Source organism: Vidua macroura, chromosome 7 (genome assembly GCF_024509145.1).
Source record: "Vidua macroura isolate BioBank_ID:100142 chromosome 7, ASM2450914v1, whole genome shotgun sequence".
Taxonomy (NCBI): domain Eukaryota; kingdom Metazoa; phylum Chordata; class Aves; order Passeriformes; family Viduidae; genus Vidua; species Vidua macroura.
In genome coordinates this window covers 22,174,436-22,185,689 of record NC_071577.1, presented here as the reverse complement: position 1 = coordinate 22,185,689, position 11,254 = coordinate 22,174,436, and the positions used below count along the sequence as shown (strand labels likewise).

Sequence of the window (11,254 nt, the reverse complement as noted above, 5' to 3'; positions counted from 1 at the left end):
CAAATTCCTGCCTGAAAATACCAACTACTCCAGAACCTATTTAAGGCCTCTTTATGAAAACAAGCGAGAGAACAATATCCTACCTATTCCCCCTGCTATCTTCTCCCTTTCTCATTTTCACAAGCGATTTCATATGATGGATGCGGGACTAGTCTTGTCCTTAGAAGTGAAACAGAGTTTTGTTACAGGGTTGAGCCAGGCCAGGATTTGAAAAATCCCAGAAATGTTTCACTTTTATGTTCCCATACAGGTTTGGGGAAGAGCTGAGGCTTTTTTTGGAGGGTGGGAGGAGGAGCTGGAGGTTGATGGCACCTTCACAAAGTAAAATACACCTGCATTCCTGGGTTAGTAAGAGAGAGTAAAGAAAGCTCATTTCTTAGGCAATTCTAAGGGAGTTTTGTTATTATTTTTTCCTTCTCTGTGAGCTGGGACAATAAGAGACTGCAGTGTGACACTGCTCTGGGAATTTTGCTTAAAGTTTACCATAATGATATATGACTGACCCATTACCTGAAACCACTGTCTTATATCAAAATTAAAACACAGATTTATTTCATACCTGCAGGTTAAGGAGTAAGTCTGCAAGTCAACTTTGTCTTCCATACATTTTTTACCTTCAAGGTATACTGGCATAATTTCAAAGAAATACAGAAGTATCCAAATTTATTCAAATATATACACTTGGAATCCAAAAATATATTACTATTTTTGTAAAGGTCTAAGACACAGTATTTGAGATACTAAAAATAGAGTGACTCCAGCTGGATTATTGGTTCAATAGTCATAACATTAAAAATAATAGAAATTTTATAGGGTAAAATGTTTTTATAAATGACCTTATATAATTCTGTGTACTACCAAATCTGTAGAAAAAATATTACATAAATATTTTATGCTTATTCCACAAAGGATTTTCAAATTAACTACACACCCATCCAACACTAACTTAACTTTATTCTTTAAACAGCAATTTAAGAGTATAACCAATATTTTTTAAAAGTATTTACATTATTACAATAATATGTAGTTATTGTTAGCAACTGCCATATTAAAACAGTAGCTATTCTGGATTGAAAAAAACATGCATATTAATTCAAATCAGGTATAATGCAAATTGTCCTACAAAGCACAGCATAGTTCAGGGTTTTTTCCTGTTAGCCATATTGGTCCAAGTGTACAGCGGCTACTCTTCACAAAAGAAATGAGAACATACACACACAAACAAAAAAAACCCCAAAACCCCCCAAAACCAAAAAACACACAAACAAACAAACAAAGGACTAACCACCCCATGCCCAGGTCCAATGCACACACTGTGCCACCTGTGTGCAGCAGCCTCTCGCCCGGACCACGCCTGAGAGCCCCAGCAAAGGCAACAGCTGCCTGACGACGGCTGCGACACGGCCACTAAAACCTCTAATAGCTCTTGTTCCCTCCTCTTGGCAAGCACGGACTTCCTCAGAAGGAAAGGAATTAAAGCAACTCTGTTATGCTCCCATGGGGTTCTTTTGGTAACAGATCCCAGGTCCCCTATCCCAGGGTGAGCAGTGTCTGCAGGAGCAGCTGCACAGCCATCCCACATTGGACTTGCCCAACAGAGAGTATCACTGGAGCTCTTCCTGGACAACTCAAAAATTGGGCAAAAAGACACATAGTTGAAATGTATTTCTTTTTCTGAATTCTAGAAAAACTCCTCTGGTCAGGACAACATCAGCATTTCATTTCATCTTGATGGTGACAAGTTGATACTGAGCTAACTCATGAAGCAACATGTGATCTAGATGTCTAAATCACCTCACTGCTGAAGTGGCTCCCCCTTAATTTTACCAACCATTACTTGTTAATCATTATAAAATTAATACAATAAAAGACAAAGACTAAAATAATTACATAAAAAGGTCATCTTTATTCTTTTGGGTTTTTAGCACTGTAGTTATTTTTGGTAAAACAACTTCCTGCATGCAGTTCATCAGTACACTATAAGGCAATAATTTCCATAAAAGCAGGAGCCCATCAATATTCTGGTTCTTTTGTAAGAAATGCAAAGTGTTTCACTGTCCATTGCACAAGTTCACTATTCATCCTCATGAAGGAACATTTTTTAATAACAAATTATATTTAAAGTGTTTCTACTTCAGCGTGCACGAATAAGCAAAGCAGACAGTGTGAGATTAACTCTGGGGAAAAAGCAATTTTCCTATGATTAAGATTACCCTGAAAATCAACAGACAGGATTATAACATAAAGAAAGGCCTTCTATCTTGTTTCACGTAAAAAGAACAACCTACGGATCAGAAAAAAAATTCGTACTGTCCATTTGTTTTAAAATTATTCCTTATTAGAAGCTGCTTAAAGCAATTAGCAGAAATTTTCAATTACACGTTGTATATTAGGTTTCTGAACAGTAAAGTGTCAAAGACAGACAACAATAAATATTAATAACAACAGGAAAATATGTGCAATTTCTTATAGTAAAAAATGTTATAAAATAAAACTATTTTTAAAATAAAAATAATAGATATATGTTATAATTTTCTTCTAGCCCCATATTTTAAGCTATCTATTTGTCCTGTATAGTCCACTACCTTACTGCATATTTGCTGATTACAACACTCACACAAAATAAAATCTTTAACAGCAGCAAACTATTGCTTACTGGTATGAGGAATGATGGTCTTGTCAAACAGTTTTTCTTTTTACCACTCACATCTCTTCCCATGTTAAACTTTAACAGCTGTAGGATAATAGCAGCAAGCATGCATCAGTTAGAGCTTCCAATTATTTGAAGTATCAAATATGAAGTATTTGAAGAATATATCATAATATCTACTGAAATGTTGTAAGCTAACTTACTAGGGTACATATTTGACACATATGCGGTAATTAGGTCATTGTCTCTTTGTTCAAAAAGGTACCACTGTGTAAAACAACTGATTAAATAACAGAGGGTATTTTACTTACGTGTATAGTGTCAGCCTGAATGCAAAAAAAAAAAAAAAAAAAACAAACCCCCCCAAAAAAACAAAACAAAACAAAAAAAAAAAACCAAAAACAAAAACAAACCCCAAAAAAAACCAACAACATAAAAAAAACCCAAAAAAACAACAACAATAACAACAACAACAAAAAACCACCAAAACATCTAAATCCCAGTGCAGGACAAAGCTAATTTCACTACATCTTTTTAGTCATCTCAGCTCTCTATAGAAGGTTACATTACCGTAGAAACCTGACAAAATTGCTAAGAGGGTGTCAAAACCACCTCTCACGTACATATTTTGTGTTTCTATGATTCATCCTTCCAAAGTAGAGAAATTTAAATCTGAGGTATATATTAAAGTAGTATTTGTCCCCAAAGGTACTCTGCTATCAACTTATACTCATAGTGTTTATTATTTTTCTCAGTAGGATACACTCATGGAAAATAAGAAGTGTAGCAACAGACTTTGGAATAAAGTATGGAACCTACTCACAATACTACAGGGTCAAAACATACCACTTAAAAAAAAAAAAATTTCCTATAGGCAGAATTTGGCATTTGTAGCTTTTCTGTGAAAATAATTGTTTGAATGATTTAGGAATTATGAGCTCTCTTGCACTCTGAAAGTAATTTTTTTCATAATTTCACAATTTTCCAAAAAGGAGCTCTATGTAGCATCATTTATTTAAACCAGTGTATCTGAAATGTACAGTACAATACATTCAGAATGACTAAAAGGTAATAAAAATAAATATATTAAACTTAAAAGACTAAGTTACCAACCTATTTTCTGAGAGGATTATTCCCTTGTTAGATTTGCTGACAAATTCTTTATCTGGACTCTTGTTTTTTTTATAGTTTGCTGCTTCTTTGATTTACACCCTGAGGTTCGGTAATCTGGAATCCTGGTTTTCTGCATTTAGAAGTGCCTTGAAGAGAACTATGTTCATATTATGATGCCACAATTACGTACTCATGACATTTGTGTTTCTCTGCACATAAGAGTATTATTTAGTATTTATCTAAATAAAGAGTACTTAGATTATTTTTCTCAGCAGAGCAGAATTAATAAAGCGGTATGTTATTAAAACAAACTAAATCATCAACAAGAACTGCCACACATGGAAGATAAGAGATGAAATGTACACAGTGGATACACTTACTCCACAAAAATACAGGCTTATTAGGACCCATTAAGGTTTCCTGTAGTCCAAGTAGAAATTTTGTGTCTCCTTTCAATTAGTAACAGCTGATAATCAAAACTATTGTTCTGCAAGTTTGTTTCCCTGTTACAGAACAAGAGTTTACTAGGGAAGGATCATTGTCTTGGACAGGCATTGACAGCAGCAGTGGGTAAATATGTAAAAACCTGTAATTTTGGCATAATCTTCCAGTAAGAGTGCTAGTGACAAAAACGTATTTTCAAGTTTGCAAACATTCATCGAGGATAACATCTGCCTTTTACTTTTTGTTTCCTCTTCTGTCTTTTCCTTTGTCTTCCTTTTCTGATTTGTCATCTTCATATTTTTCCTTTTCCGGTTTTGTTACACTGTCATAAGAAGGTGGAGCTGTGGTGGATGCAGACATATCCATTTTCTCTGGAGATGAGTTTTCACTCAGCTTACCAACAATCATATCCTTTTTGATGAGTTGATCACCCCCATCTTTCTGATACATAAATGAAAGTTTCTTTACTGACTGTCTTAGAAGATGACGTCTGTAAGCACGCTGAATGATAGTGGCAGAAACTTCTTCTTGTTTTCGTTTCAATGTGGTTGTAATTGGTTCATAGGAAGCTTTAGAAGGATTGGATGCCATAAACCGATCTTCCATCTGTATTCTGAGGGTGTCCATCTCCCCACTTTCCCCCAAAACACGCTTTGTGAAAGCAAACAAGATGTCAAGGCAGTGAATTCTGTCACCGCTCACCACAGGCAGATCCATTGCAATAAGATGAATTGTGTTTGGTTTTGGTATATTAAGAGGAGGATCTAGAGAAGCTGCAAAATCAGACAGTTTGCTATATTCAATGAATTGTGTTGCACCAGGATCGTATTTTTCCCAAACCTCATAAAACATCTCAAAGTCATCCTCACCCAAGGGTTCAGCGCTTTCTTCAGTAGCAACACTGAAGTTCTCCAAAATCACAGCAATGTACATGTTCACCACTACCAGGAAGGATATGATAATGTAGCTGACAAAGAAGAAAATCCCAACAGAAGGGTTGCCACAGTCACCTTTCACAGAGCTCCCCGGATGATCTTTATGGGGGTCACAGTCTGGCTCCCCACTGTTGAGAATTGGGTTGAGCAAATTATTCCAGCCAGCGGACGTGGTGATCTGAAACAGGCAGATCATGCTGTTGCCAAACGTTTCAAAGTTGAACATGTCATCAATCCCATCCTCCCTCTTGACATAGGCAAAGTTGGACATGCCAAATATCGCATAGATGAACATGACCAGGAAGAGCAGCAGCCCAATGTTGAACAAAGCAGGAAGGGACATCATCAAAGCAAACAGCAGAGTGCGGATTCCCTTAGCGCCTTTAATGAGGCGCAGGATTCGACCGATTCTGGCAAGCCGGACGACTCTGAACAAAGTGGGTGACACAAAGTACTTTTCAATCACCTCAGCTAGAAACATACCTGTGAAGCATAAAAATAAATTAAGAGAGTAAGTTTCTAACACAGATTACATTTTCCACAAAAAGTATAAACACCCTCCCCAGCTCTAGTTGTGGAATTAGTGGAAAATACAATTGGAGATAAATTTTATCTCCTATGGATAATTTTAGAATTTTTCCCAGCACTTTTAGAAAATAACCCCAAATTTAGAAGTATTACAACTGATACAGAATAACTAAGAAAGTTAGCACTCTCAAGTATGCATTTAGTTTCCCAAATAATCAAGAGGAATTAAAATTAAGTAACTCCTCTAATTTGCACAACTTGACAGAGATAAAACATTAAATACACATATAACTATATTTAATTTTGAACATACTAATTTCTTACCTATTATTGAAAGAATAACAACCACAAAATCAAAAATATTCCAGCCAATGGTGAAGTAATAACAACGGAGTGAAAATATTTTGAAGACACATTCACCAGTGAAAAGGACAACAAAGACCAAGTTAATCCAATATAAAATATTTTGCATCAGTTCAGTCTGGTCATCTGTTTCTATCATCATTGTGACCATGTTAAGACAGATTAGAACCATAACAGTGATGTCAAATAGTTGCTGTGTTACAATATCAAACACCAGACCTTGCAATTTGTTCTGAGGGAAGAAAAAATAAAAAGTTATAGTATTTTTATGTAATAAACATCTGTTTCCACCTTCCCATTTCATTCTTCCTCTCCCAAAATATACAACCAAGCAAAAGGCTCAAAAATCTAAGAAAATCATCATCCAGTAACTTATATGCCAGTTCAAAGTTTTTCTCTCAAAACTCAACAAGCCTACATTTCTTCATGTTCTTTGATTCTCTACTTTCTCAGGCTTAACAAATATGAGAGATTTTTCCTGCAGAACAGACACATGTACATTTCAATTCAGAATGAAGGGGTAACTTTAATTAGGCCGAAACCATTTTAGAGTTAAAGGAGAAATTTTATTATAATTAATGTACTGCTGTGATTTCTCACCAAATAGAGATGACATAAGAATAGCACAATTCTTACCACTGGTCGAGGTATAGGTTTTTGTGGTTTCTTGGATCCCAGCTTCTTCATTGCATTGTAGTATTTCTTTTGCTCTTCTGTCATGAAAATGTCTTGGCCTCCAAGGTAAATTAATAAAAGAAACCCCAAATCTGATTACAGCCAAGCCTTCATATCCATTAATTCACAGCATTGCAGAACATGGTTTAAATGAGCCCTTTATTCATCCTTATACATTATTACCAAAACCAAAACATAATAATTATTTCAAAGATTGTTAAAATATCTGATGAATCTTGAATAAAAAATGAAAGAAATTATGGCATAAAGAAAATCCCAGAAACGTCTATTTCTTACTAAAAAAATACATACCTGATTAATTCAATTAAACAAATTTTAAAAACTAAACCCAAATTGCAAAATACACATTTCATAGATTCTTATAATCTAGCATCATGAACTCCACATTGTAAATCAATCTACCAGAAATAAAAAAGCTTCAGAGGTAAAAAGATACACTGTGAGCATATATGCCTTCAGGTAAAACATACAAAGAGAAAGAAATTACTGATTTTACTTTCCAGGATGTGCATTTTGCCATTTGAGTATAGGTATCTCAATTCAGATGATATATGAACAGTGTATATGAAGCTTCCCCCTGCATTGTACCTAGATCATCAGAAGCATGGGTTCACTTTGGGGTTTCTTGTCTAATAAAAGGATTTCTAGACTGGTGTAATACACACATGGAAACACTTATCAGAAATACAATTTATATTGACAAGTAACTTTTTTTTCCTTTCATGCATTTGTTTGTAATTATATTCCAGATATGCATGACATCAAAGCAGTGGCATATGGAAATGGACTTCAGAGCCAGGGGTGATTGTGTGACTTTGTCCCACTGAATTTGTCAAATGTAGTGTCAGTCTTATAGACAAAGTAATGATAAGTTTGAATGAAGGTGTGTTTAAATTTCAGTTGTGTCTATATATTGACATGAAGATTCAGAAGTCAAAAGAGACCATCTCTAACAAACTCTCCTCATAAATCAAATATTCAAGTAAAATTAACTTATTGGAGAGCAAGAGGTTTGGAAAAAGAAACAAGAAGTTGATTTGATAATTATGGTAGAAATGTGCTGTAACTGTTGGAAGATTTCACTCAGTGGGAAATAAAGAACAAAAGCAAAGAGCCATAAAGATAGTGGGAACAGGTTGGGGATTTCTTCTGCTGTGTCACTGATGTAATGGCTGAACAAGCCATCCTTGTGTCAGTGTGCTGTCCCTAGGGAGAATATAGGCCTCAAGGCAAGATAACCCGTAAGGACCAATTAGGAAATAGACAGTAGAACGTGGCCTCCCTCACAGAACTAATATAATGAAAACAGGATGTACACAGGAACCACAGAAAAGCACAGTTTAACTACACAGAGACAGTATACTGCAACATGAGGCCTTTTCCCATTCATATCCCAACATGCCCAAATGTCAGTGATATGAAAAAAAAATCCAAGAAGAAAAATACTGCTGGGTAGCCATGAACTGTGTGATCTGCACACTTCTATGAATACAGATGCACCTATACATTCAAAAGACAGATAAATAATGCTTGCTACTTTGCTATATGAAACTGAAGAATACCATATAGATAGAATTTTCCCCAGCCTAACTGTATGTCCAGTATTTTACTTTCTTGGTGACTTGCAACAGCTCCAAATGTACAAAGGGTGTATACCACACTGCCAGAAAAAGCCATTTAGCAGGAACCCTTATCTGCCTTCTGAGTCATGATGATTCCAGTGGACAGTGTCTGCCAACTGAACTTAATAAAATTTATAATTTCCTCATTACTGAGTAAGGTCACCTTGTTACATATCAACTGCCAAAATTGCCAACAATATGTATATAACCTTAGTCTTGCTCTCCAAGGATGAGAAATGGATCCACCTTCCTGCTAAGCACTGGATGCCCCTGAAGTTCCCTCCAAGGAAGGTGCAAGTATTTTGAAGGATGAAAATGCTACCATTTATGGTTTAAATAGCAAGTACAATTTAATTTGCCTTTTCGTCTATTTACGTGTCTCTAGAGTTCTTGACACAATCCTGTGTTCATTTAAATAATAGAAACAGCTTAAGCTGAAAAAAAAACCCTACACATTTTCAAATGATACCCATTTTCTTTTCTTGCAAATTCACTAACTCAATACAGTTTCCCTACCCTCTCTAATCTTACAATACAGAGAAGTATTTTCAGCATTCAACGTGTTAGTCTCTGTAATGGGAGGCCTTCACAATACTGCTGTATGTTATTTCCTTATCAATTTTGAAATGTATAGTTTTGCATATTTTCTTCTTTCCTGCCTTTTATTTACTTAGGTCATCTGCGCTTTCACATTGCTTAGTCACAGCACTGTAAAGTTAAGAAACACAAAGACATGACTTTCTGATGGACAGCATATCACTGGGCTGTACAGGGATGTGGAGAACACTCAACACTAAGTGTAATTTTAAATTACTTCAAATGTGTTAAAAAGAAAATACTGTTATTTCATTATTTTGAACATTCAAAAATCTGAAACATGTGGTACTTATCTTCTTTTTTTGTTGGTTGAAGTTATCTATGATGACACCAATGAATAAGTTTAGGGTGAAAAATGATCCAAAGACAATAAAGACCACAAAGTAAAGGTACATGTACAGGTTCTCTTCATACTTGGGCTGTTTCTCTGCCTATGTAACATAGAAAAACAGCAAAGCATCACAAATAACACTGAAGACACATCAAGGATTCCTGAGCAGGAGAAGAAGTTGCATCCAGATGGACAGGGGGTAAACCCAACTCTTTTGGAGCATGCACTACACTTGCCTCATATTTGAACTTGAAAATCTATTTAATACAGGTTTCTGTAATTGCACACATTGCAGGACTTGCTATCCCTCTCTGTCTGTTCTCTTTGATGACATTTGACATTGGTCCTACTAAATTTGAGAGAAATGTGCAAATCTCAAAAGCAATTCAGTTCCTATAGACTATATGCAAAATCAAGAGCTGGATTGAGGAGAGATGCAAAGAGGTATCAAGATAAAAAGAAAAATAGACAAAAATTAGCAAATTCAGTTTTTGAGATCATCAGAGTCAGCAGCTCTGGATTAGCTTTTGCAGTGATGCCTCTTGACTATTTGGGTTATTTTTGAGGACACAGAAAAAACTTATTTCCTAATCTTCAGACATAAATTAATAGAAAACCAGATCTCATTAGTTTGGATTTTTACAAAAGAACTATTAAATTAGTAATAATTTATGTAGCTTACAGCTATAATTTTTTTTTTTACCTGATAAAAGTATAAGCATTTTGTGGGCATAGATTGTAGAAAATTGATCAGGACTTTACTTTTAACTTTTTATATTTTAGTTCATTTCAACTGCCATTCAAGAAGCCTTACATCAATCTTAGATTTGTTTTCCCTCAGTAGATTTTATTTTTATGTAGATTTTATATTGCACTCACTTTTGTAGAATCAACTGCAGCGTACATAATCTCCATCCATCCTTTAAATGTTGCCTAAAAAGAAAATTTGTTAATATTTTCTATCAAAGCTCCAGTTCTGAGAACATTCTAAATAAAGCAATGTCTTCTCTAATGTATTTCTGTTCATAAAAATAAAGAAAATATTAAAAACCTGGTGCATTACAAGTGAAGCATTCACAGAAGTTCATTACTGCGGAATATCTCCCCCCAGTTCTTAAAAAACACTGAATAAATTCTAATCTTCATGGAAATTCATATAAACTCTCTGTGAGATGAGTTGTAATCAATATCATCATACCAGAGAGACAGCAATTTATCTCCCAGGGAAATGTGATGTGCTGGTTGCCATCTGTAAAGTATTACCTTAACAGGAAAGGCACTGTGCTATTTGGCATCCCTGTGAAGCCAAGTCCCTGCTGTCAGGATAGAGGGAACCTGCATGATCAGCTAGTCCACCTGCACAGGGATGGTGTGGCTCACTCCACTGGAAACAAGGAGCTCCAAGAAGAGACTGAGTGAAGCTGCCCAAGGACTCAGTAGCTCATCCATCCTTCAAGTGTGTGCCATGGTGTCCATGGGGACCACGGTGGGCCATGGACCACACACAGCTCTGTGCTCCTTCCAGAGCCAGCACCCAGCCTGGGTCCACTGCTTCTCCTCCAGGACCTCCCCTGCACATCCCAGCTCTCTGGCTCCTCTGTAATTCCATCACTGATGGAACCATTCTGAGCTGCACCATTCCTCTGCCCTGAGTGCAGCACATTATGCCAGCCCCAGCTCTTCCCAAACAGTGCCTGGTTTTCCTCAAGGTGGCATTCAGTTCTAACTGTCTGACTACCAAAAAACTGGAGGACTTTTCCAGGAAAAAAAAAATCAGCCACCACCTATTGGCATTTTTCAGACAGAATATGGAAACAGTCTTAGAAAAAACTCTAAAAGGTAAGTAGTCCCAAGAAATCTTAAGAAAATAATAGAATCATAGAAGGGTTTGGCTTGGAAGTGACTTTTAGAAATTATCTAGTTTAAACCCTCTGCCACAGGCAGGGATATCTTTCACTACATCAAAAACTTCCAA

At 35.9% G+C, this 11,254-nt stretch overlaps 1 protein-coding gene across 1 annotated transcript in view; it reads right to left on the bottom strand.

Annotated features, from left to right (window-relative positions):
• Positions 1-1,886: 1,886 nt before the first annotated feature.
• LOC128809778 (sodium channel protein type 2 subunit alpha-like) overlaps positions 1,887-11,254 on the bottom strand; it is a 45,435-nt gene continuing 36,067 nt past the window's right edge. The window contains exons 22-27 of the mRNA XM_053982045.1: positions 10,159-10,212; positions 9,242-9,379; positions 6,670-6,774; positions 5,995-6,265; positions 3,764-5,625; positions 1,887-2,734 (exon numbers count right to left, since the gene is read on the bottom strand). Coding sequence (XP_053838020.1) covers positions 4,442-5,625; positions 5,995-6,265; positions 6,670-6,774; positions 9,242-9,379; positions 10,159-10,212 — 1,752 coding nt within the window. The 3' untranslated portion in view covers positions 1,887-2,734; positions 3,764-4,441. The remainder of the gene's footprint in view (positions 2,735-3,763; positions 5,626-5,994; positions 6,266-6,669; positions 6,775-9,241; positions 9,380-10,158; positions 10,213-11,254) is intronic.